Here is a 27,956-nt window from a genome sequence, read left to right as displayed (position 1 = left end):
GCTGAAACCTCCAGCATGACACTGACAAGTCACAAAGTGCTTCCTTAAATAAGTAAAAAGGTGAAGCTTAACAAATTAAAAAAATCAGAAACTCAAGTTGCTAAGGTTTAGAAAGAATGATTTTTCTTTCTAGGAAATTGAGTAGCAGGAAAATGAAAAGCCATGCTAACTCTCCTTTTGTAACTTAAACTGGAAAAGCTATGAACAAAATTAATACTGCCCAGGTACCACTGCAGGCATTACATTTAGGGGTTTGCTACTAACCAGCTGTAGGCATCTAATGGTGGTCTTAAAATATACTTCCAGCAGATACAGGGAGAAAACCACCATACATAATTCTTGCAAGGACAATTATTTTAGGGGCTGGAAAAATGGTTCAGTCAAGAAAGCACTTGCTGACTCCGAGCCTGTATTCCCTGAGTGAATGTTAAAAGCCAGGTGTGACAGACAGCATGTCTCTGTGATCCCAGTATTGCAGATGCATAGACGGAGGATCTCTGGGTTTGCTGGCCAGCTAGACCCTGTCTCAAAAATACAAGGTGCCAAGCAACTGAGAAGACACCAGAAGTCGGCCTCCGGTACATGTACACGTACACGTACACGTACACGTACACGTACACACACGTACACGTACACGTACACACACACACACACACACACACACACACACACACACACGGGGGTGGGGGGTGGGACGACAAGTTTATTTCAAGTGTCTGAGTCTTCCCTTTCATGAGGCAGGCCAATTCGCAATCCCGTGACCAAGAAAAAGGAAACCAGTTAAAAGAACAGCTAGTAGGTAGTCATTCCGAATGCAGGTGACTTATTGTTTTTTCCACAGGGGCGAAATGTCTGTGGAGGAATGGAAGGCAGAAGCTTATCCAGGGTCTGAACAGTGCTTTGCCTGAAAAAATATGTCAACCAGGAACTCATCACCTGATTTGCTCTTTTCTTATCGATGTTATCTGCTGCTTTCTTCTTTTACTTTTGTTTGCTATATGCATATTAAGCTCCCTCATTCAAAACCAAAGTACAACTGTTGCAGGGGATTCCTCATAAGGAAAAGCACAAACACAAACGCACATACACTAGTGAGTAACTTACCTCTGCTCTCGCAAGGTTGCTTGAATTTCACATACTCGAACTAGAGATCTCAAATTTTTTAATTCAGTACATATTTCTGACATATGAACACTTCCCATATTATGGGCTTCTTCACGCAATCTCGATGCCTATAGTTAAAGAAATGAAGCTCACATAAAATATGAACTTAAACAAAAGAATATAAGAACTTACACTAAAAGTACAGAATGAAACTTTGCATACAGAAGCACAAAAGTTTCTTTAACGGTCCAAAGTGTTTTCGCTTTTCCTACGGAGTTCTTAAAAACACATCGTTTTAGTCAGATTAGGTATGGTTTCAGTCCAGACCTATCCTCCTGGCACTCTACCTGAGGAAGTGATAAGACATTATGTTCCAAGCCAGCTTTGCATTTACACAGCAAACTTCCGACCAGCATCACACAGAAGAAAAAAGGAGAAGTGAAAAGACAGAAAAGAAGGGAGAGAAAGGAAGACAGGAAAGGGACAGACATACCTGTTTCTCTGCATGGTCTGCAGGCCACCCTTGAACGTGTTTTATGAGATTATCATTGAAGTGTGCTGCTAGCGTAGGTGTTAATGAACACGCAGGCCGAGCAGATGGATTCTGTGGTACAATTGTTGCATTTGATGCATTACTACTGGAAGTATGATTTGGACCAGGTGATGGACTTCTCTGGCTGCTGCAAAGGAAAACAAATGAATGCCTAGCAGGTCTCAAAGTAATTTCTAGATAATACCAGGAAACAGTGTGTATTCATTTTTAAAAATATCCAAATTCTTACAATTTTTTAAAAATTATCAAATAGAATTGCTGATTCAAAATATATTAAGAGAATAGTCTTTGGAACATTAATTATTGTTTATATCAAATTAAAATTGAAACTGCAGAACGTCAACAAAACAGTTGACTTCAGATACAACGAACATAGAGCAAGGGTCAAACTTTTAACAGTCACAAATGTAAGGCACATGTGAATACTTGATTTCAGAAACATCTAATTAAAGAGAGGTATGTGTATGTTCAATATCAAAATATTCTTGAATCAGAGTGTGAAATAACATCAGGCAAAACACAGGTATTTCAATAGAGAACTCTGAGTGAGCACACTGATAAAATGAGACCAAAAAGTGACACACTAAGATTAGTTGTCTTCCTTTAGAACTGAATGGTTGGGGCCAGGGGTGGAGACACATGGTGGTGAAAACCAAAACTTCAGTTGCCCAAGTTCAGTTCCTAAGAGCTGCAACAGACTTGGTGCTTGCTGAATGAATTTCAGTTATTTCCAAAAAGTAAATTTCCCAAAGGATGAAGAGTTTTCATCACTGAGGATTTATTTAATAATATCGCATCTTCTAAAGATATTTAAAAGAAGAGTTTCCCAAAACTCTCTGAACAATGGAAAGATTGCTGAAGTAGCCATCTTCCAAAGGTGATTACGTTGAAGGGAACAGGTCTCATATGGATGTGTAAATTCTTAAATGCTTGTTTTGAAAAGAATACAAAAACAGTTGAAGCTGGGCAGTGGTGGTGTACACCTTTCCTCCCAGCACTTAGGAGGCAGAGGTGGGCAGATCTCTGTGAGTTCAAGGACAGCCTGGTCTACAAAGAGAGTTCCAGGACAGCCAAGACTGTTACATAGAGAAACTGTCTCAAAAAACCAAAACCAAAAAAAGTGGCCTTTGAAACTGTATTATAATCAACACAGAAAAGAGCAAATACAATACAACCCTACATAATAATATTAAAGGTGATCTGTATAAGAAAGGTCAGATCTGAAGATATTAGGAAAGTGCAACACACAACTTCAGAGGTGAGGGCTTTTGTTTTTACCTCAAAACCTGAGTAGGTTAAAAAGCAAATATAGCGCCAAACATGAAGCCATGTGCTTTCCTAGTGTAAGCATTACATATTTCAGTTCCGTCTAGTTCAATTTTAAAGGAGCCACTTTCTACAAATAATCCAGTCATAACTGTTGTATAGTTTTTGTAAACTGTGACTGGTTCTGTAAAGCCACCCATGGATCTGTTAATAACTTCTTCTGTGATGACGTTCTATCATGCACATCCTACTCAAACAACACAAGATGCCATATTAAAAGAAAAAAAAAAATCTCAACACACCAACTAACCTTAAGCGCTGAAGACTTCGAGGAGAGACAGGCTCGTGACCCTGCTGCTTGTCAGCAGTTACAGGCTGCTGTGTGGCCGACTGTGACACTGGCCCTTGCTTAACTACTGGAGTACTAACCTAAAATGTCAAAATCTGGTAAGACAAGCTTTTATCACAGGCAAATAGCAAGAAAATTAGATAAGCAAAAAAATTCTAATACCAATGAAATTCTATAATAGTTAACAAAGTTGTCACAATTTTGTTTCAATTACACTAATATTGGTGGTGATGTTTGTCTGGCTTTTAGTTATATATTTACCCACACATCTAGTTAATAAGCTTAAAACTAGCTGTTTTCACAAAGTCAAATTAAAGGTGCTTTATTTTGTGTGCGTGCTTGCCCATGTAGGTGAGAAATGGGTACTAGATTCCTTGGAGCTAGTTCTAGATACCTGTGAGCCACTCATACCGAGTAGTGGGATCCAAACTCCCATCTCTTCAGTAACAACTCTTTAACAACTTAGTGATCAGTCAGTCCCAAAAATTAAAATTTGAGCTGTTTTATAAAATGCCCTATAGTAAAAATTACCAAAGCACATTATTAACACCATCAGGAAAAACTATTATTCAACAGTTTTCTAATATACTATAGCATTTCTCTTTTTAGATTACTATAAAAATGCACATTATATTACTGGAACACAGATACTCTGATTTCAACAACTGATCAATGTGTGTTTGCAAATATATATTCATGTCATAGCCAAAGAAAATCAAGTTTTAATAATTCTCTGAAAATGTCTTCCCTTTGTTATTAAAAACAAAGAACAACAAAAACACAAGCCCACAACTTTTCCACTCAGCAAGCTCTAACCCTCACTACCTCACAGGACACCAAACAAAGCAGAGAGATGACTCAGTGGAGAAAGCCCATGCGATACAAACAAAAGACAGGACTGAGAGCCCTTATGTAAATGAGAGAACTTATGTAAATGCCAGGCAGCCTAGAAAACCAGCACTCAAAAGGCAGGGACAGGATCCCAGATCAAAACTGCTAGCCTTGAGCAACTTGTTTGTGTATGTATCTAGCTGCACTATACAAGTAGTTGGTTTGTATGAGATGGTCAAAAAGGCCAAAGATAGAAAGTTTCTTTTGTCTTCTTCCTTTGTCTATGAAATTACTGTTTATTTATTTCTTTGGTCTGGTTGATGTATGTGTGAAACAATGTCAGAACAATAAACTGGAATTTCATTTTATTTTGCTGAATTGTTCTTTAAAAAAAAAAGAGGCTAGCCTTACTCATAATCTAAGTTCAACTGAAAGACAGAAAGCAGGTGGAGAAAAATTGTGTGTGTACACAATCCTATATACGTAAATATATATAGACAGAGTCAGAACAACTGGCATTGACTTATGAATTGTGGTCAAGATGCAAATATTGATAGGTGCTGAAATTAGTCTACACTCCAGCTATATTTTACAACTGTGGTTTTTGTACCTAAACACAGTGAGTGGTGCTTAGAAAAATGCTCTCTGTATTCAGAAGGACCCATTTTTAATTATAACTCTACTACAAAAACTAGATTTACACAAAAATTTAATTTTACTAAGTGAAGCAAACAGCATGTTATTCTTAGGCAAAAACTAAAAAACATCAAATTCTTATGAGAAGGTGGTTCACATTTAAAAGGAAATTTTAAGAGAAAAACAACAAAAACTCAACAACAGAGTAGAGAAATCTGATAAATATTAAGATTCTCCCATAGATCCTGCTTATCCAGAATTCCATGTCACAATCACCAAAATAATCAGGCAAAATCACACAGTATACAGAAGAAGTTGAGACTCAAGTCTGCTCAACCACGCTGACCCATCTAATGTCACCCACTAGTCACTCACTGCACCGCTACCTTGTTCTCAAAGGACACTTCCTGAAACCTATTTTCTAAAATACTACCATTTCTACGAGTCAGCCATTCCCGCAATCCTACAAAGGTGACATACCTTTGGCTGTGATGAAACAGGTGGAGTACTAATCAAAGGTTTGATAGGGACTGTGTTAGTTTGAGGTGTGCTTATTCTTGGAGACACATAGGATCTTGGGGATGAAGCATCAGACGTTAGAGACATCGGAGACTGATTAGATGGCTGGGCTGTGAAAGAATGAAGCAATTAATTTTAAATCACCCCCAAACAACTTTTTTTGTATTATGTAGTGAGGTTCGCTGTAGTTTTCTTTCTTTTTTTGGTTTTTCGAGACAGGGTTTCTCGCTCTGTAGACCAGGTTGGCTTTGAACTCACAGAGATCTGCCTGCCTCTGCCTCCCCAGTGCTGGGATTAAAGACGCGCACCACCACCGCCCGGCTCACTGTGTTTTTCTACACACTGCAAAGATACACAGGTGAATCTTATCAGAATTTGGTATCTTCACTAAAGGAACAAGGCCTACAGTGAGATCAAATTTCCTTCCTGATACTGCAAAGCTAAGTGGGAACTTAATTCTCACACAGTAGCCGCCGCATCATCCTTAGTTCTTATTTATTCTCCACTTAGGCTCAGGATTTGTCTATAGTCCCTTGCCTCATGCGGTTAGCCAAATGGACTTCTACCATTAAACTTCTGTTGCTTAACATGCTGTGTCTGTTTTCTTTGTGGACTTTCTGACAGACTTAGTGCTGCTGCATCTCCTCTTCTGCATACGTTTGAGGAAAAGAGACACAAACCAACTCAAAGGCCAAAGTTATTTCTGCATCCTCTAGTCAAAAACTGTTATCAACAACCCAAGGCAAACTTCCAAGTCCTCAAGTGTGTGAAATATTTTAGAAATGACTGAGAGTATAGTATAGTTTGCTTTTGGCATTAAATAAAAGACCTTATCAATAATATATATTTTGATTAAAATATATGATGTATTACAAATACAGTGATCCAGTCAGATGAATATCAAAGTATAAAATGAAGGAAATGAACATATCCAAGAGCATACCAATACTAAAAGTCAAACAAAATCACTATATAGGTAATATTTTCTCAAACTAAAACCTTTCCCTTAATTTCAGAACAATACAAGACAATCTTATAAATAACTTAAGAGAAAGAATACCTTGTGTAGAGAGCTGGGCAGCTTGAGAAATCAGAGAGGTGATGTTGAAAGCAGATGGTCCAGCAGTAAGAAACTTGTGGATGATAGACTGCAGGGAAGCTTGTGTTACAGCTGCTGTAAGAACTTAAAACATTCAAAATCCAATCAAAATAAAGAAGTTTATTTGGCATTATTAGTAACAACGTGAAACTTATAGACAACAAAGAGCAATAGTAAAAAGGACAAATTGGTTTCATAAAATTTTCAAAATGAAAGCTTGGCACACACAGTAACATAATGGGCATAAAGACTTGAAATGATCGAAAGAAGAGAACAGGTTCACAATAAAGGTAAGCCAATAACATCCTCAATTCTAGTAATGCTGTCAAGAACAGTAAGAGCCAACGCAAGTTAGTGCTTAGTACATTATTGGCAATCAATTGAAGAGATAGTTGCTATTTCACATGACTGCTTTTTTTCAACAAGCTGACCAACCAAGCCCTGTATAATAATACTCACTATGTTTTAAATACCAAAACAACCAGTCCTTAGGAATACAGTGTACTTTTAATGCCCAAGAATGCCTTTTACAGACTGTTTTACATGATTTCACATTGTTTATATAAAATATTTATCTGAAAAACTGAAGAGTTACAGTTATCTTGCAGAATAAAATAAAAACACCAAGAAGTTGAGAGTAACAAGAAAACTAACCAATTTGAGACTGCTCTACCATTTCGGTGAATATAAATCATTTAACACTACTGTTAAGAGAAAATGCACAGAGACTAAATTTATTTGCATTTTTATGATTAAACATCTGATTTTTTTTTTTTTTTTTCGTTTTTCGAGACAGGGTTTCTCTGTGTAGCTTTGCGCCTTTCCTGGGACTCGCGTGGTAGCCCAGGCTGGCATCGAACTCACAGAGATACACCTGGCTCTGCCTCCCGAGTGCTGGGATTAAAGGCGTGTGCCACCACCGCCCGGCCAACATCTGAATTTTAATAGCTTCAAATTTAAACTAGTTCCATTTTTGCTCAGACTTCTATGAGGAGATGGTCCAAATACTTTAGAAAATGAAAAATCAGATTAAAATGAACGTGATTAAACAAAACAGAAACACTAATAAAGACAAACACTAGCACTTTCACCTACATCTACCCCTCTGTTAGAATTTCTAAGATCTTCCTATTAACAGACTTGAAAGCTATACACAAACATTGCTAACTCAATTATACAACCAAGGGCATTAGAGGTATCAACCCCAAAGCAGCAAACCCGACATGAATTTGAAAAGAGAAACATCATTAATCATTGCTGAATTGAGAATTTTGTAAATAACTTTGTATAATGCGGATAACAATGTTCAAAATTGTTGTTATGACTACTAACCTTCATTTATTTTGGATATGTCCACATTAGAATTATTAAGCTGTAGCGTGGCTTGCAAAGCAGGAAGCAACTGTCTAAGAAGATTTGGGTCCTGAAGTAAAGGAGGTATTGGTGATTGTGGAACAGGAGAAACAGGTACTGTTGAAGCAGATGTTGGAGGTGCAGATGTGGGGTTCAGGCCAGAGGCTGAAGATGTGGAAGGAGTTGTGCAAGAATGTGACAATGATTTGTCTCCTGGAGCAGATTCTAAATAAAAGGGAGATAAGGCTCAAAAAACTGTCTCAACATCAGAAACTAAAGGAACAGCATCACAGTAACATCTTCCATGTGCTATACACTTAACACAAACTGCATTTGATCCTCAGGAAATAGATGTCTGACTATAATATACTGAGGTAGATAATTTTGCATCCCTATTTACCAGTGAGAAATTGGAACATGGCAGATTCTAGTTGCTTAAATTTAAAAAGCTGATCAATTATCTCTATGTGTGATTTAAAAATCACACTGCTATATGGCTATACACCAAACACATATACAAAGAGCTTGATGGAATACAACAAGACTACAGGAATTAGGTACCTTATCAAAAGAGGTCAAAAACACCTATGTGCACAGCAATAACCCACACATAATGGCCTTGATAGATAGGTATCAGGTAGGCCCATGCCAGTCATGACCAAAATGAGCTAAAAACAAAATGACAAGACTAGGGACAAGTTTTATTGTCATTAAGTTGTAAAATATTTCTCAACAGGTCCTTTAAATAGTAAACATAAAGGAGAGCCCCATTTCCTAGTATTTGAAAATAAAAAATGTATGAACGTGTATGGAAAGCTGCCACTTCTATATGTGTATATTCAATGCACCTAAACACAAAGCACCAATAGCACAATCTTTATAGTATTTAACAAATTGGAAATATTAAGACTTTATCAATTCCTGAAGAATGAGAATACAGCCGGCAAGACATACCCAGCCAGACTAATAATGACAACAACTCAATTTAACTTGTGTGACTGTGTGTGTCTTTAAAATTCTAAAAGTTGGGTGGGAACATGAAGCAGAAACATTCCAAGTTCCATGCCAGCATGGGCAACATTAATGTGACCCTTACGTTTTAAAGAATTTCTAAAAATCACTAGATTTCATTAAATAGAAAAGGGCCAACTCAGAAAAACAGACTCATCACACTTGCAAAAATTAAGCTTAACAATATACTAGATGCTTATAGAATAACAGAAGCATTTACTTAACAATTCTGAAGGAGACTAAACTCAGTCACACTAAATATATATAGTTATAATTCATGATATCTAGAAAAGGTGAAGATAAACTTCCTTCATGACCTGTGGAGGCCCACAGAGGTTTCCAAGTGAGATCTGAGCTTGCTTTACCCAGCATGGCAGCATTAGAGGATTGCTTGACCACATGTGTGGTTACCAGGTGACTGGAAGGGTCTACACTTAGCTAGGGGGAAGTCTTTTGCTCCACCCACTGGCATTCCTATAAAAGGGTCCTTCAGAAGAGACAGGAGGGGCTGGTGGATATCCAGGCCCTTCTGAGGCTATCCTCTGTTTCTGTTTCTCTCCTTCTCTATCTTTCTATCTAAATATTTCTCACTCCTCCCTCAAGAGTACCCTGGGGAAAAAGTGGGAGCGGGAATCCCACAGAAATGGTTAGGCTCCCCCACGATGACAGCAACTGTTCTTAGATATATGCCTTCACAGAAACTGTGACACACACACACACACACACACACACACACACACACACACACACACACACACGTGTATATTTATGTGTGAATGTACATGTATGTGTGTACACATACACATTCAATCATCGAACTAAGCACAATTCTTTTAGGTCAAAACTGGTAAGCAAGCAGGGCAGTGGTAGCAAACACCTTTAATCCCAGCACTTGAGAGGCAAAGGCAGGTGGATTCAAGGCCACCTGGTCTACAGAGTGAGTTCCAGGACAGCCAGGACTACACAGAGAAGAAACCCCGTCTCAAATACCAATCAATCAATCACTCAACAGACTATCAACATTTGCTAAAGCAACACTTTCTCTATATACCCACTTAAAATCATATACATATTATGATTGCTAAGGTTGCACACAGGTAGCCATGAGTCCATGTGTTTAGAGTCAAGAACCACTGCACTGTTAACTAACATGATCTTAAACATCTGTATTTAATTCTAGGAACTAAACAAGCAACTTTCACGGTCCTAGAGAAATGGAAAATTACTCTAAGCTTGCTGGGTATCAGTCTTTTCACAACCTCACTTCCATGGTCAAAGAATTAGGAATAATACCTTTCTAATGCATGGATTTCAAACTACTTTAAATATGTCTCATGGACGTGCTAACGAATTTATCAGCTCAGAAGTCCTTAAATATTTTTTCAAACCCTGAGCTCAGCAGACTGCCTATCACTTGCTTCCAGCTTTGCTGGTTTGGGTTCATAGACAAATAAAAGAAACATTATTAAAATGATAATTTTTTTAAGGAAAATATGTTGTCACCTACTCTGGTTTACTTTAAAAGTCTGTTACACCTTATACTAACTTGTATTCATTAAAATTTATTTGTACAAATTATTTGTAACTTTTTAAAAGATACTGTCCCTTAAAAGCATTCTTCTTTTACTTTCTTCAGAGAGAAACCAATGTTATTTTATTTACTGCATGAATTATTAAATCAGTACTTATATTCCTATGGCATTATCCTCTCCTTTCATTTTAGAGATTGTCACCTTGATAGGCAGGGTAATGTTGGTAAAGGTACAAAAAGTTTTCAGTTTTGTTTTGATGCTGCTGTGTCTAATCAAGAGCTCTGAAATGTTAGAACTTAAAAATTCTGAAGTGTTGCCCCTTATACCAAATAAATAAAACTCAGCAAAAAGCGGCACTAGTACTTATCGCCATAAAGAAATAAAGTGGAGACTGGAGTGTAGTACACCAGTAGAGAACATCCTTCATCCCAGGAAGCAAAGGCAGGTGGATCTCTGAGTTTCAGGGCAGGCTCATTGATAAAAGAAAAAGAAAAAAGAAGACAGAAAAGTGCAAAACAAAGCCAGGCTGTGGTGGCTCACACCTTTAACCCACCACTCAGAAAAGAGGCAAGCAAATCTGAGTTCAAGGTCAGTCTGGTTTATAAAGTGAGTTCCAGGACAGTCAAGGCTACACAGAGAAACATTGTCTTGAAAACAAACAAAAAAAGGTGCAAAACAAAAGTTTGCTTCTGAGTGTTAACGCTTAATAGACTGCTTATCATAATTGCTTAGGTTATGTAATATATACTGTAATACAAAGCAGGGCACACTCCACTTTCCATAAGAGAGGTAATAACTCCCCTTCCTTTATGCTTTTACTTGTAAATTGTTGACTTGTATTTCCAACTTTTGCCAGAAGAGGGAGGAACTTACCCACATCTAAATTGGAAAAGAAATCTATCTGTTCTACCACTAACTCTTCCAAACAACCTTTCAGAGAAAAAAACAGGTCAGAATGTATTTCTGATCTACACTTTTCTAGTCTGACAAGTAACTCCTTTCTGGCATATAAGATTTTAAGACTCAGGTAATAATAATACTAATTAATTCCCTGTGGTATTCTGACAACAGGCCGCACAGACACATGGAGATCATAGTACTATTATATCCAATAAAGAAGTGTTTGTTTCATGACCAACATACAGCAGAAAAACCAAATGGTAAGTGACAGCAGCTACTATCAACACAAACATGCACACGTGCGAGCACAAACATGTCTTTTTTCTACACATGTATAAACATACACAAATAGTTAGCAATTGTTACTTCTGTTCAACTGAGAAAATCTACGCATTACTGCACAAAGCAAGGCAAGTTAAGCATGGCTGTCAATACAGCTCAATGGCAGGGAGAGTGCTTATTACTGTGAGGTCCTCGGTTCAATCCCAAGCGCCCCTCTCCCCTAAATGGGGGAAGTTAAAGAATTTCTTAAACTGCCACACTAAAAGAACAAACTTACACATTCACAACTTTCTATCCTCACAAATACATTATTCTAGTTTGATACTTATCTCCCAATCTTGGTTTTTTCATCTGTCACAGAGTTGTATAAAATGTGTAACAGTGAAGTTTACTAATTTGTAAAGAGGTAAACAATTATTTTGGTATATTCCATGCCCACATTATGAGCAATTATTTTCTATTATTCTTTTTACAAGGTTGTTTCTGTTACACTTTTCAAAATGCCAACAAAAATGTAGGAATTAAGCATAATTTTTTTAAGTTGGGCAAATTTAAACTGATTACAAAAAGACATACTTTACAACATTGACGTGTGTGTGTGTGTGTGTGTGTGTATTCCCAACAATTATTTGTCTCTCTAAACCAATCTCTCATTTTTTTTATGAAGATAGTCAGTATCCTTAAACTTAAAACAAGGAAGAGGATGCTGAGGTTGGCCCACTTTAGCCAGTTAATGTCCATTTTATGTCAACAACAAAAGGCAATCATTACTGCCTAGACATAAAGTCTAGGGGGCTCAGTCATATTTTACTTAGTCTGGGGATACCTGAAACAGATTAAGGAACTTTAGACTAGGTAACTGACTCCCCCTGAGTATTAATGAGTGACTGCCTGCTCTACTGGTCCAGCATACTGTTAGCTATGTGATGGAGATGTGCTAAGAGCCTGCATGAGATCTTTGAGCAGCTCTGCTTCCACAGCTGCTGTGTGTTAGAGTCATGCCTTTAACTTCCTAAATGAAAAGTTTGATAATTTAAATTCACTGAACTTTTCCAATGTGGGCTTCCTTGTAAAGTTCAAGGACTCACATCTATTGCTTGTTTTGTGATTTCACGACTCTAGAAAGGACTTTACAACTGGAAGGGATATTACAGCAGTTAAAAAAAAAAGGTCATTGGGGGCTAATTGATAAAAAACACTTTTGTATTTCTGATATATCTAACATTTGTCTATTATTTGTTTATATGGTAAGACAAGCTAACCAAGAAATGTTCAGTCACCTCAACAGGTACAGATAAAACATTAGGTCACCATTTCACACTAATACCAACAGTATTTCCTACAAAACTGCTGAGGTTCATGGTCCTCCACACTTCTGTCCCTCAAGCAAACACAAACTCTCTCCATTAAATACATCTATTGTGAGATCCTTTAATTAGATGCACAACACATACAGTCTTCTCTTATTCCAAGTACATTTTAAAACATCAGCCAGTGCAGGTGTTTCTCCCACTCTGACACATTTTTTATCACTATTTCTGGTGTCCCCTCCCGTCTTGTACAACAACCACAAATGTCTTACTGTCTGTCAAAGCCCAGGGACGGAGCATCACTGAGGGACAGAGCATCACTGAGGGACAGAAAACCAAAGATGCTGCTCATCCATCATTTAATACAACACACCACCACAGACCACACTTCATCCTCATGTGAATCAGCAGTTTGTAGTACAGACGGAAGTGGGATTGTCTAGATTCCCTTCTGCTGCTCTGAGATTGAAAACCATAGCCTGAGCTGCAAGCTTGAACTATGAATGCCTTGTGCAAGGGCACTTATTATGCTGCTTATGGTGTCTACCACCCCCAAGCAGCTCTTGCCACAACTTTAACTTTTTGAGCATGCTATGAATATTACAATAAGTTGTATGATGGCAGTTTGGGTTGCAATGTGTCCCTCACAGTTCTCAGATCTGAGGTCTAATAGAAGTGAGGTCTGATTCTGTTTATTTTCTGCCTCATGCCTTAGTTTTCTAATATACCAGCTGAGGCCACTAACTGCCTCAAGTGGAAAACCATGCTTTAACATGTCTTTAAGAGGAAATGGAGATCATCTCCCAAGCTATCTAGATAATAGCCACAAAACCCAAAAAGCATTTTATCCAAACAGTAATGCACTGTGCCATCTGAATTTGACATGTTATTAAAGCCACTGACTGCTAAGTGCTACCAACTAAATACTTGGTTTCAGTGTCAAAGACAAACAAAACATTGAGTCCTGAGAATTATAAATTAAAAGAAAAACTGAATGACTTATTTTAGATCTAAGTCTACCTAATAACATTCTAAAAGACTGAAAAAGAATTTATAATTAAGTCTTATTTAAGCCAAAGGAAAGGATATTTTACAAACTATATAGTTCAACGTGCAGCATCTAGTAATAACAGCGTACCTTTTCTCTCTGTTTTCTGTGCAGGGACAGAAGCTGTGGGTGTAGGCAGTTTTGATAAAGTAGATGCTCCATTAGCATCAAATGATTTCTTTGGCTGGTGATCAGACTGAAGCGTAAATGGACTAGAAGGAACAGTGCTGGGGGTAGCGGTTGGATGAACCACTGGTTTGATGGGGTGCTGTACTGGCGCAGAGCTACTGTGAGTCTCTGCTCTTGGCAGTCTGTAGTCTTTGTCATTGTGTCTGCTTGTCTGAGACAAAATGTTCTGTGGGAGCAAACTACTGGCATCGCCGGAATGCTTGTCTTCCACTGTAGTTCACAGTTCACAGCAAAAGAGATGTTGGAATGACGGAAGGGAAGAAAAACAGATGCTGTTAGAATCCGGTGTCATGAACATCAGCTAATCGAGCAACGTAACTGTAATTATGTTCCTTTTCATAAAACTGCAAGCCCAGTTAGTATCTGCAGTTTTAACACTGGCATATAAATAGCAATATGGCAAGAGTTTTAACAACTATAAATATGAATCTATACTCAGAATCAATAGGTCAACTCGTTTAATGGATTCTTTGAAATTAAACTGTATTCCAAAAAACTTTCTAAAAATAGTTGTAACATTTTACTCAAAAACTATGTTTCCAAAAATAAAAAGGCAAACGTTTTCTTTTTCTTTTAAAATATGAATCATAGATTCAAATAATTAATGGAATTATCCAGTGGTTCAATTACAAAAAAACATTGGCTTCATCAATTTCAGTTTTTTGAATATTAAAGCTGCTAGCTAGTATGGGATCTTAAAGTGTTTTAGTCTAGGGCTTTCAATGATATAAGATGGATTAACACATACTGTATTGTGCATCACATACATAAATCAGTGAAATGTTTTGAATAACACTGACAGGGTAAAATAATCATATTTCACATTCACATGCTACTCTGAAAAGAACTCCAACATATGTAAGCATAATCAGAAAAACGAGCTTATCACCAGCAATTACATCAGAAGCATTTAAACTCACAAAGTAAATATAGGAAATAGTTCACACTCTGCCAACAATTTAAATTCTGATACTATGCTTCTACAAAGTAATACAAAGGGAGAAATCTTCAGCGAAACAATTATGTGGACTGGACAAAGGTCATTAATTTAATTTAAAAAAAAAACACCTCTAATATCCCAAAGAAACATTTAAATAATAAACACCCTAAGATTAAAAGATTGTGAAAGATCTTGACAGTTGTATAAAGGACGCCCACTGTTGAGTATGTTTTTTCCTAATCCACGGGCTCTTCTCTTAATATCAAAAACGTACAAAGGAAAGACTATCAAGCTGTAAGTCAATTTTAAGGTTGTCACACTACAACTACCACAGTACACTCAAGACACTGGTTTGCCATCAAAGCCCTCAATTATATCAAAAGAAACTCTCCAGTTATCTAAAATATAGATTCAGTATGTTACACAATGTACCAATAACAGAAACAGATTGGCTTATTACAGTGCTGTACAAAATTGTGCACAGACACATCAGTAAATTACAATCTTGTAGAAACATAAAACTATTTGAATCTTTTATCTATTTTGTTCATAAAAAGATATAACTATAACAGAAACCTTCAAATACAAGTGCATCAGGAATAACACCATGCTGAGCCCTACCATTTTAATTACCTATAACTTTTATTTCTCTTTATAAAAAAAAGCCCCTTTAGTTCTATCTGGCTAAAAGTAAAACATATAAAATAAGTTCAAAATGTTCAGATGAAAATTTAAAATGATACTTCAAATACTTGTTAGGTCAAAAAGACAGCAGAGTAGGAGCTGGGGAAAACGGAGCAGAAAATGCTTCCTACAATCACCAAACAGAAGGCATTTACTGAATTACCTCTATCTGCACCACAGACCCCCAGACTTTTCTGAATGCCATGGTGGGAGATGTGTGACTAGCATATAATCTAGCAGGTATAAAAATGATTTACAACAGGGCAGTATCTCCAACAAAGAATGGACAGATCCAAAATATTCCTTGTACAATAAGAAATCCCAATTGAGGTTTCTCTATATTTAAAGGAATCATAATATTAAGTACAGAAAGAAATAATCCAGAAGTAGTTAATAACAAAAGAAAATTCTATCCATACAATTCTGAGTATCAGATTGAGGTTAAAAACTCCACCATCTCTCTACGTGTAAGAATCTTCCTATTCCCTTTTCTTGAAAGGAACAAACTCTAAGCATTATTCTACTCAAATGCCAATAAACACAGAACAATATTTGACAATGTCAAATAATTAAGTGGAATACTGATTTTATTACTATAGTACCTTATATAACTTAGTGGAAAAATTAAAACAGGAAAAATAAAACCCAATATAGCTAAATTTCTTTCTCAATTATTACTTAAGACTGCCAGACTCATTGATTCATTATTTGCACATACAAGAATTTACTTTAAGTAAAGGGGCAGATATAAATCATAGAGCGTGAGATGGCTGAGAGACAGCAGAAGGCTTACAGTAATGGTATACTGAAGCAGGATGGTACAGCCAATCATTTAACAGCTGTAGAGTCAAACTGACATAGAAGCAGATCCCTGAAATACTACTGAACAAGAAGAGAAGTGGGCTAAAACAATAAATAACCTCATCTGGGCTCTAAATATGAACATGTCTGATTTCTATACACACAAGTATAGTAAACAAAGCATACACCTCAAAAAGTTCCTGGGTCAAGAGATTAAAAGTTTAGCATTCTAACTTTTTATACAGATCCACCTGTGTTTGCCTCCCTGGTATAGTGATTAACGGAGTGCACCCCCATATAAGGCCTTTGTAACTTTTAAAATTAGAAACATGCCTTACTCTGAAACCATGAACAAGATGCCAATATATAAAACACACACACACACACACACACACACACACACAAAAAAAAATCTTTCTATCACTGCTTCAGAATTAGATCTTGGCGTTTAATGCGGGAGACCTGCTTCGGCAAGGGGCTCAGGTCCCAAAGAGGATTTCTGGGGGATAGGAGGAGGAGGGAGAGATGGGGAGATGGACACAATCTAAGGGTAAATTAGGTTGGCTACCAGTGCATTCAATTGAAAAGACACTCTGTAATTGCACATAAGATTAAACAGAAGTCTAGGGGACTGTGAGCTGGGGTACAGCTGGATATCAGGGGCTGAGGAAGCTAGCCTTGACCTTGACAATAGGCACTAAATCATGTTAATAAAAGGGCCACAAGTTCCTCCTGCTAGAGATAAGAATGACTACTTTATTAAGCAGGAATTTTCCTCAAGTACCTAAAGAAATAAAGACCCTTATCCAAATACCTGACCATGGGAAAAGGACTTCTGGGAAGCAGACACTATACTACAGTTTCTTAGTCTTTCTTATGGGTCTGTTTCCCTCATAATGCTCCCCAAAGGGAAGGTCCTGATGTCTCACTCTTCCCATTATATTGCACCATTCTGATTTCTCTACATGAACTCTTGCCCTTAATGGCCTCAGGTTCTGCATCTGAACTGCAGGCATTTCATCCTTGGGATCAAGTGTGTCTAGTAAATCTCTAACTTTCCTATTCTTGATGTAATTAGGAGGGTACAATGGGATTCCTGGATCCATGGTGATGGTAATTTTTTTTTCCCAAAAAATTATTTTGTTTTGAGAGGCTACCAAAGCACACATAAAATTTCCCAAAGGGAAAGGCATTAATATTGAAAGTAAAAAGGTGCTGGAGAAGTGTGGTCTGCAAATGCTGAAATGCTGGAACTTTGCCAAGCAGCAATGGTCACCATGAGGGCCACACCAGTTTACTTTATAAACTCTTAAGTCTGGAGAAGAATGACTTTTAAAAATAAGTAAACAAAATATATGCACCCACGAATTCAGCTACAGACCTATGGACTATATATACAGGAATTGAGCATGAAATGGCTGAAAACCACCCATTATTCTAGAAGCCAGGAGACATAGCCTTTCCTCTTTTGAGAACTACTAGTCTAAACCTAGTTAAAATCAGCTGGTCCAATTCAGTACTGTATAATTCTAGGACCTAGTTCACAAGCACAATAGATTTTCCTTATGTTTTGATTTTAAAACTTCTTTTCTAGCCCATATGTGGCAGTCCTTCATGCTCCCCCTCCCTGTCCATCAACTGCATGAGACAACAACTATATGCTATTTAATTAATTCAAGATAAAAACCTTGGCTCCTTTGTGTTTGGTCAAAGTCAGGTAGCTACCTGACACAAAGGGCAACACAGGATTAAAACCCACATTTTTTTTTTTTTTTTGGCTTTTTTCAAGACAGGGTTTCTCTGTGTAGTTTTGGTGTCTGTCCTGGATCTCACTCTGTAGACAGGCTGGCCTGGAACTCAGAGATCCATCCGCCTAGCTCTGCCTCCCGAGTGCTGGGATTAAAGGTGTGCGCTACCGCACCCAGCCTAAAATCCACATTTTACGCCTCAAAATGAAATGTACTGTAATTCTCTAACTTAATACTAAATTATACTAAGTATAATTTTACTCATGTTTTGAAGCTATACACAAATTCACCCTAAGTAATTTTTCCCATTAAAGAATCAATACCCCTTATTGAGAATCAGTTGCACACATCAATAGATGACTCTCAAGAAAACGTTACAGTATGACCACAGTTTGTCTTATAGTTCAAGGTACCTTAAACAAGGGTTGAAGAACAGTTTCTACAAAGAATGTTAATGTTTCTGTGAAGCCTCAGTCCACAGCTTATACACATCTCTAAACATAGAATTAACTTCTAAGTACAGATAATGGGGTTAGATCCCAGCAATACGACTGTAGAGATACATTGACAACACATGACCACATGTAAGCTACAGAAATAAGAGTATAGCCTAGCCTACATATGTGAGCTCAGTATAGTCAGGCAAAATATCTCTCATGAAATTTACTTTCTAATAAAGTGTTACTACCTGATGTGATTTTCTAACATTATAGTGAAAGTGACAAAAGAGTTATTTAAATATGCTTTCACGTCACTGTAATGTCAAACAAAATCCAATTTTGGAGACTATCTACATATTAATAGCTTCTCATTAGTAATAAAATGTCAGTAGTGCTCTGGTTTCAATGTGTATGGCTAGGATTCAATTATTAGTACTTTACAAAGTGAAATCTTGCTCTTTACCAATTCTGTATTACTGACAACATGAGTAATGAGAACCACATATGCCACTATTCCACCCTGAACCCATTTCCCTTTCCAGGAAAACAATCGAGGGAGTCGATACTAGAAATCCCATACATTTTCATGTCAATTTCCACACACAGCTGGACTTTATAGACTGGTAAATTCAAACGAGCAAGAGCAACAAAGGAGCACTTACTTCCACTGGTGAACCCACTGGGGGCTGTCGCTTGCATCACCTCTCTTCTGTAATCCCTATCTTTTGGAAAACTATTAACTGCCAACTTATTTGCTTCTTTTTGTCTCTGTTCTCTAGAAGTAAAAGATCAAACATCACTTTATGAATAAAAATTACATGAAGTACTGGAGTCTGTAATAACTTTTCTTACCAAATGGTCAACAAAATAGTACAAGGAGTAAAAGAAGGGAACGTGGTTTGCAATTGAAACTGGTCTCGAAGACAGAATACAGCAAAGAGATGACGAAGAACGTTTCTCACTTACAGCAAAACTACCAGCTAGTCATACTAACTCCACAGTCTAAACTCCCAACAATAGTTCAAAAAATGGTAAAGTTTTCACATAAAGACTTCCTTTAAAAAACAAAGTCAAGAAGCGGTGTTGGCACACGCCTTTAATCCCAACACTTGGGAGGCAGAGGCAGGCAGATCTCTGTGAGTTCAAGGTCAACCTGTCTACAGAGCAAGTTCCAGGACAGCCAAGGATACACAAAGAAACTCTGTCTTGAAAAACAAGCAAACAAACAAACAAAAAAAAAGCAACAACAACAAAAAGGCAGAAGGAGGGTAGGGCAGATAAAGGCAGGAGTATTAGGAGGTCAAAGCCAGCCTTGGCTAGAGAGAGAATTCTAGGCAAGCCTGAGTATGAAACTTCATCTCTAAACAAACAAATACCTCTATTACAAAGTCAAATGACAGATTGCTAAGTATTTTATCAAATACACTGTTCACAGACCTCCATAGATGGTTGCCTACATGTGTCCAAGAAATTATTTTACATGAAGGGAAAGCACAGAAAAGGGACCATGACTAAAACTGAAAAAGAAATAAATGGTTTCACTATACAGAACCTAAAGATACTGTTTAATGCCACAGGATGCTGACCTACAGAATTAAGTAGGGAGAATTACTAGATTAAAAGCAAATACCTTTCAAGCCACTCTTTTGGTTTTTCCCACTGTGAAACTTCTGTGCGACAATTGTAGTAGTATTTTTTTCCAGAAGAGCTAATATGTTCAGACCAGTCATCTGCAGAATCATAAGGCTTAAAAATAGATTTTAAAAATTACAAAATGTCATTTAATTATTTGATACAAATATTAAAAATTTCAATGATTTTTATAACAAACGTGTGTGTGTGTAAATATATATATGAACAGGGTCTAATAAAACCCTTATGAGTAAGAATATCTAGAAAGATTATAGTATGAGTTTATTAGGCTTGGGAAGAACATGAGATTATTAATATCCTGAATTTAGAAAGCTTTATAAGAGACCCCCTTAAGTAGCATTTTAACTAGTAAAACCAGTGACATATGGGAGGGGGTCATGTTGTTCTCAACTGACATAAAGGCATAAAATCATTACTTCTACTTCTTACTTTCAGAAGGCAAAAGACAATCAACAGTGTTAAAAGGCAGTCAACCAGAATTTGCTGTTACTTAGTGAAAAAGCTGAGAATTTGGTTTGCCTTTCAAGCCTTTGTCATAGACTTTAAGTAGAATCTTGTCTCATGGAGAACACAAGGCAGCAGTATAGTTCTGCAACTAACACTGCACTTAAAATTCTCAGTTGATCCCAGGCAGGCATTAGGCAGGCCGTGTAAAATCACGATGAAATTAGAAAAGTCTGCAAAGTAGTTACATGGCACTGGTGTCTAGATTAAAAAGGGCGGTAAAAGTAAGTACTTGGTTCATCAGCCCCAAGCTGTCTGAACCATCAGTGTTTTGTTTTAGCTGTTCTCCTCTAAGTGTCTGTTCTGAGGAGAACATTTGCCAAGAAGTAGTAGAGGGTTGAGACTGGTCGAAGAAACAGACACTGAGCAGAATAGACAGATACCAGTGTCTAAACCACCAGTGCTCTTCAAACTAATAGTCTGCCAACTGTCCACTGTCTCAAGGCAAACAACATTCTGTATCAGAATATATACGCTCAGCACTTCTTTTACCATAAGTCTTGCCCTGGAAGGTGCATGGGAGTGGGGATGGGAGGCCTGGTATGCTAAACAACAATGTTCATTTTAGAGCATCAGTTTACATTTAGGCAATCTCCAAAAAAACGTGAAAGTTCACAGAACATGTAATCCCCTCATTGGCTATACAGTTTGTACAAGAGGAATCTCTTACTGTAAAAAATTGCAAGTTAGTTTCCCAATCACTAAGCAATGAGCATCATCTCAACCCCATTTCTATTAAGGAGTCAAGTATAAAGATCCTTCAAATAATGATGGAATTTAAAAAGACCAATGTGTAATGGCAGGAGCCAACATTTCTGATTTGACAAAAAAAAAAAGAGTATCTAAGGTGGGCGGTGGTGGCGCACACCTTTAATCCCAGCACTTGGGACAGGCTCCAAAGCTACACAGAGAAACCCTGTCTTTAAAAACAAACAAACAAATAAAAAAAAAAAATCTAAAATTAACCAACTGAAGTCCTGCATACATTTCACATTTTCTTTTTTCTTTTTTTTTTTTTTTTTTTTTTGGTTTTTCGAGACAGGGTTTCTCTGTGTAGCTTTGCGCCTTTCCTGGAACTCACTTGGTAGCCCAGGCTGGCCTCGAACTCACAGAGATCCGCCTGGCTCTGCCTCCCGAGTGCTGGGATTAAAGGCGTGCGCCACCACCGCCCGGCTACATTTCACATTTTCTAAAGCTTAACATGTAGCCAGTCTCAATCAGCTATCAGGGAATATTATATTACAAACACTTGAGGAAACCTGAGCTTCTTCCACATGACTCAAACTATTTCCTAAAATCACTAAAATGAGTTTCCTTTTGTCCTCTTTAATCTATCATAATCAAAGGGACATCTACGCAGAAGCCATGCAGGACTTGTGATCGCTCCCCTCCCACCCACCCCAACCCCGCCATCAAAACAAAACAAAACAAAAAAACCTTGATAGGAGACATCTATGATATTCTTTAGAAAGGTTACTTTTTTCCTAAAATGTTACACATATTAACACACAATGGGCTTGACTGGCATTTTAAATCAAGTTTTAAAACATTTTTATCTTCAATATAGTAAACATCAAGTTAAATAATTGTCTAAGAAAAGTGTATTGAGAATGCATGACTTTAAAATGGGGCCTTTAAAAGGCAGGCAGGTATCTATGCTTTGCGGCCAGCGTGGTCTACACAAGCTCCAGACCAGCCAAGATTACACGGTGAAACCCACAAAGGGGACTTCTACCAAGAGACCTATCTACTCTCTCCTTAAATTCAAACCTTTTAGATCTCTTACATGAATGTTGCTGTTTCTTAAAAAAAAAAAACTCCAATTTCTCAACTGTTTATACTACCAACTTTCCTAAAACTACAGAAATGTGATAATAAATTAACTCATGAGTTATTAATAGCTCATTAAATAACATAGATAGCCTTCCCTATTAACAAAGAATTCATGAAATCCTAATAATCCTTTGATACATCTTTCTTTTAGTAAATTAAGGAGAATGTCTCCAGGCAAAACTGGCTGCAGAAATAGGCATGGCAACACATATCTTCAATCCCAGCACTCAGGAGGAAGCAAAGTCAGATGGATCTCCGAGTTCTAGACCAGCCTGGTCTACATAATGAGTTGTAGGCCAGGTGGAGCTAAACAGTGAAACCCTGTCTCCAAAGGTTTGCAAACATATAGTATACGCAAATGAGCTCCCAAATATCAAAGGCCACTTAGTTGAATGTAAAGTTAAGTTTGAGTTTAAAGCACTTTCCAACTACTCAAATTAGGGTAGGATACTTAAGGGGCCGGCACTTAAATGGAGTGTTCTCCTTTTGTTTTTTTTACACTTACGTGCACACACACACACACACACACACACACACACACACACAAGCGTGTAAGTGATCAGGGCTTCTGGGGAGCAGTTGTCTCTTCACCTTTCCTTCTTCCCATACCAGGGATTGGACTCAGGTCTTCATCAGGCTTGCACAGCACGTGCTTGATTTCCTGAGCTTTCTCTCCAGCCCTCTATCATAGTGCTGTTTCTAAGTACAAATACATTTTTTCTGTCTTTTTGGTTCTGAGCCTGACCTTTAAAGACTGAATCATCTTTCCAGGCCAATTTTTTTTTTTCTAAATGAGCAAAGTCGGAGCCCTGGTTTTAAATAAGTCTACATACTCACGTACTAGAATCTTGGTGATAAAGTACCATGATTGACTTATTTGAAATTCTCAAAGAATATATTAAGATTCATATTTTATGTTTTGTCTGCATGTATGTATGTACAATAGGTACAGCGCAGATGCCCCACTAAGGCAAAAGGCATCGTCATATTCCCTGAACTGGAGTTACAGTTGGTTATGAGCTGTCAAAGTGGTGCTGCTGGGGCCTGAACTTGGGTAATCGGGAGGTCAGTATGTGCTTATCTTAACCTCTGAGCTCTCCAAAGGCTTTACTCTTTACTCTTTCCTGCATTTTTGACAGTCCTACTTATGATAACTTTGAAACTGCAAATCTACAGACACTTTACTAACACCTTTCACTGATTCTCCACTGCTTTTCTGTGAAATTCACTTTCTTTGCTAACACAGACACTATTTTATGATTCAGGTCTGACTTTTTAGTCTGGGGACAGTGCCTTCATTTTCCCCAAATTATCAAAAATCCTTGTTATGTTTTTTTCTTTTTAAAGACAAGTTCTTGCTAATTCCCCCAGTTCTGCTCCTGCCTCAGGCTCCCAAGTTCTGGGATTACTGTCCTGTGCCACTATGTCCATCAATTTCCACACGTCTGTCTTTTTAAGTGCAGTTGTACCTCTGAAGACTAAATAAACCTCTTAGCTTCACCGAGCTAAGTTATACACAACTTGTCGGGTGAGGTAGGAGGTCATCTTAAGGATCCCCAAACAGCTTTAACAACATTCTAAATTGTTAGCATTTCTGTTACCACCACACACTATCAAATTCCACGAAAATGAAATACACAGTCTTAGCTATGTGACAATAACTTAGCATACAACTGATTAAGGTATTCTGCTGCTAAGTCAATACATGAGAAATTTCATTTGGACCCACACTGAAATATCCAATTATTTCATTAATGGAAGCTTTCTAGAGTATTTAAAATTATGGTGGTTTTTTATTATTGGTTGTTTGTTTTATGCCTTTTAGGACCAGGATATTGTCCTCACTGTTTGGTGAAGTACCAAGTTCAGAGCAGAGAATAAATAAGCAATTTATGTATCATTCACTCATTTCTGTCTCTGTCTCTCTCTGTCTCTCTGTCTCTCTCTCTCGCACGCACCTTAAATACTTTTAGAAAAGTTGATATTACTTGTACTTTAATATATAGCAAAGACAAATTTTTCTTGCTATATGAACAATACATGCAAAAATACATTATCAACTCCAATTCAAACATTTTAAAAATTGAAAGACAACGTCTAAGAATATTTATTTGCAGTGTGCTTTTTCATTTGACAGACAGCTTTTTAACCAGTTGAACACTGTTTTAATACTTACTGCATCTGAAGTTTTGCTTGGATTATTGCTTGGATTAGAAGAATGTGAATTTGAACTATGAAGAGCACTGTGGTTGTGTGAATTTTCTTGTGGAGAGTAACTGGTCCCTTAAAGAGAAAGAATAAAGAATAACCACAGCTGTAATCTATTTTTTTAAGCCGCACCACTGTAAATACTATTTGACTATCATATCCTATGAATATCAGAAAAAACAGGTCATCCTTGTTTAGTCCATTCAGCCTAGCATCAACGTTGAAATTATAGGTATATGCTGTAACTCCAAGTTCAACTCATGCTTTTTATACTAACAGGAACTGTCTAATACTACTACAGATAGACACAGCTTACAAATAAGACTGCACAGCTGAGCATGATGGTGCATGTCTCTAATCTCAAAACTACAGGCAAAACCAGTAGGATCTCTGTGAGTTTGAGGCCATCCTTACCTATGTAGTGAGTTCCAAGATAGCCAGAGCTATTATGGAGACTTTTCCTAAAACCAAACCAATCCAAACAAAAAACAAAGGAACAAAAACAAAGAAAGGAACCACACTGTCAAATTTCTTTCAAAGAAAATGAAGAAATGTGAAAACTCAAATGATTTAGGACAAGAGACCACAGAGAACTTGCTGTTTTCATTATTTCTGAAATTATCTTGATTTTTAAAAATAATCCCTAAATGTGCTCTTTAATAGTCTTGAAAACTTTAAAACTAAAATAACATCAAGTTTTTAAGTGTTTAAAATCCAAGGAGGAACCTATTCAAGTTGGTAAAGGTGACATAAAAAGCTTGCTCCTGGCAGGGCCAACTCTACCTAAAAGTTCTAAACAATGACCCGAGTCTCACCAATACGCATCCCAAAGATCACCAAGGATAACAGTTTCTCCACTACTGTTTTAGGAAAAGTTCATGTGGAGGGCTGGGAACATAGCTCAGTACAAGATTATCTGTCACTCATACCAACACAAAAGACAAGTTTAATTTCTAGCACCAGGAAAATAAAATAAAACCCAAGGTGCATAAATCTAAATGTGTAAAAACTCATCAATAAATGGTGTAAAAAGAGCCAACACATGTCTGTTTATGTTTCCATTTCATTTCACTATTTTTCAGGCAAAAGTCAATATAACTTGCATTTCATAGTAATTATTATATGTTTGGTTTTTCAAGAGAAGATTTCTTTGTGTGGCCTGTTCTTCCTGGAACTCACTCTGTAGGCCAAGCTGGCCTTGAACTCAAACATCCTCCTGCTTTTGCCTCCCCAGTGCTGGGATTTAAGGTGAAAGTCACCACCACTTCCCGGCCGTAACTGGCATTTTAAAGGAAAGTATTGGAGACAGTATGGATGCTAACTATGATGAATAAAAACTGAAAGTGGTGTTTGAGATGTGTTAGGGTAGTGGTCCTGTGGGCCATGAATTACCAATTATAATGGCAGTAGAAAACAAGAAGGGTTAAGAATTAACAGGAAAAAAAATAAATGGATAAAAAAGAAAGATGAACTGAAAGAGATGGTGATGACTACTGAGATTCAATGGGTCCAAATGGAAACTATCAGCTGATCTATTCAAAGCTAGAACAGAAGGGAAGGGAGCAAGTGTATAAATGTAGACTGCCAACCCTCCATTACAGGTCAAAAGTAGATGAACTTGACCTGGTAATTCATACACATACATTGGTCACTAACCAACAGTAATCAGCAACAGCTATAATCAAGACTAAATTTTCATTACAGATCCTTTTATAAGTGAAGTTATGAACAGATTCAAATGTTCAAAAAAGCTACTGATGTCACAAAGGATAAAAGACAATTAACTATTAGATTGGCTAACAAAGTTAACCTAACATCAATGTGGGTAATTAGATAAAAAGAAATGCACCCAAAAGTCTGACAGTGGAGAAGCCTGATGACTTTTGCATCTACTTATTACACTTATTATCTTATATGGTATTAAATCACTTTTTCTAGATAAAGTAGGCAATAAATAAATCCAACAACACAATAAAATCAGAAACCAATCAAAACTAAGCCCAAAGCTGAACAGAGGCAGGCAGATCTCCAAGTTTCATGCCAGCTTGTCTCAACAGTTCATATTCATGAGGGAACCTACATTCCAGAAGAATTTCCTAACTCTAAGAGCTATTCACCATATCTAAGCTGTGTGCACAAAATGCAGCTTGTGTTGAACATCACTTTCCCACCGAGTGTCTGAATTTTCTATGTGCTAGGCAGAAGGTATGGGCAAAACTACTCCAAGCTAATTTTAAATCCAATTTGAGCTTGCAAGAGATAGCACTCCAGAGCTACTACCAAAACCTGATGCTAGAAGAATGAAGGGTATTTTTCACAGGCTACTAACTGGAAGACACTCGGAAGCATGGCCCTGGATTCCTCCAAACTGCACCATGTGGATCTTTCTACTCTAGGAAATCAATATCATGATAAGGACTACAAATTAGATCCTGAGGCTTCAAAACAAATAAATGACAATGAGATGATATTACGGGCCCTAAGACTGTGGTTCTCAACTTTCCTAATGCTGAGACCTTTTACTCAGTTCCTCATGTTATGATGACCCCCCAACCATAAAATTATTTGTTGCTACTTCATAACTATAAATTTACTACTGTTATGTATCTTAAGGAAAATATTAAGATGTGTTTTCCAATGGTCTTAGACCACCCTTGCACAAGGGTCTTTAAATCTCCAAGGGGATTGTGACCCATAGGCTGAGAACCACTCCACTGCCCTAAGGTTATTACAATTATCGTCAACAATTATTACACCAAATTAAAAGGCTTAGATATATGCTAAAATTCCCATCTTGCAGATGAATCATGAATCATATAACAATTAGTATGTGCCACTAGAATGTCTTTACACTATTCATCAAGTTGTTGCTTCCATGGATTTTCACACAACAATGTCTATAATGATAAGAAAAACCACTGATGCTGTCTGAAATGAACACCACCAAAAGAACCTACTAATGAAGGTTGGATGAGATGCTCTACTCTGACATTTATTTGCTCATAAGAGGCTTGCTAAAGACACACGGTTTACACTATGGACATAGTATTTTGTAGGTGGAATCTACTGATCTCTCATAAAGTTAAGACCCAAAATTCTACTTGTAGTGATTATCAATGAAACTTCAAATATTGGGAAACATTCCACTAATTGATAAGCTTCT

The 27,956-nt window shown here is 37.2% G+C and overlaps 1 protein-coding gene across 7 annotated transcripts in view; it reads right to left on the bottom strand.

The window, feature by feature from the left end:
- Wac (WW domain containing adaptor with coiled-coil) overlaps positions 1-27,956 on the bottom strand; it is a 68,991-nt gene that overhangs the window by 4,321 nt on the left and 36,714 nt on the right. For 4 of the 7 annotated variants that reach the window (XM_052727243.1, XM_052727241.1, XM_052727239.1 and 1 more), the window contains exons 4-13: positions 24,762-24,868; positions 20,226-20,341; positions 19,258-19,370; positions 13,884-14,192; positions 7,690-7,935; positions 6,319-6,441; positions 5,220-5,368; positions 3,234-3,352; positions 1,598-1,784; positions 1,105-1,232 (exon numbers count right to left, since the gene is read on the bottom strand). In XM_052727243.1, coding sequence (XP_052583203.1) covers positions 1,105-1,232; positions 1,598-1,784; positions 3,234-3,352; positions 5,220-5,368; positions 6,319-6,441; positions 7,690-7,935; positions 13,884-14,192; positions 19,258-19,370; positions 20,226-20,341; positions 24,762-24,868 — 1,597 coding nt within the window. The remainder of the gene's footprint in view (positions 1-1,104; positions 1,233-1,597; positions 1,785-3,233; positions 3,353-5,219; positions 5,369-6,318; positions 6,442-7,689; positions 7,936-13,883; positions 14,193-19,257; positions 19,371-20,225; positions 20,342-24,761; positions 24,869-27,956) is intronic. The other 3 variants (XM_052727246.1, XM_052727244.1, XM_052727240.1) reach the window with 2 other exon arrangements.

The sequence above is a fragment of the Peromyscus californicus genome, unplaced genomic scaffold (assembly GCF_007827085.1).
Source record: "Peromyscus californicus insignis strain IS unplaced genomic scaffold, ASM782708v3 Scaffold_8__1_contigs__length_139910024, whole genome shotgun sequence".
In the NCBI taxonomy this organism is placed as follows: domain Eukaryota; kingdom Metazoa; phylum Chordata; class Mammalia; order Rodentia; family Cricetidae; genus Peromyscus; species Peromyscus californicus.
The sequence above is the reverse complement of the archived record's forward strand: the minus strand, read 5'-3'. Positions and strand labels throughout refer to the sequence as shown.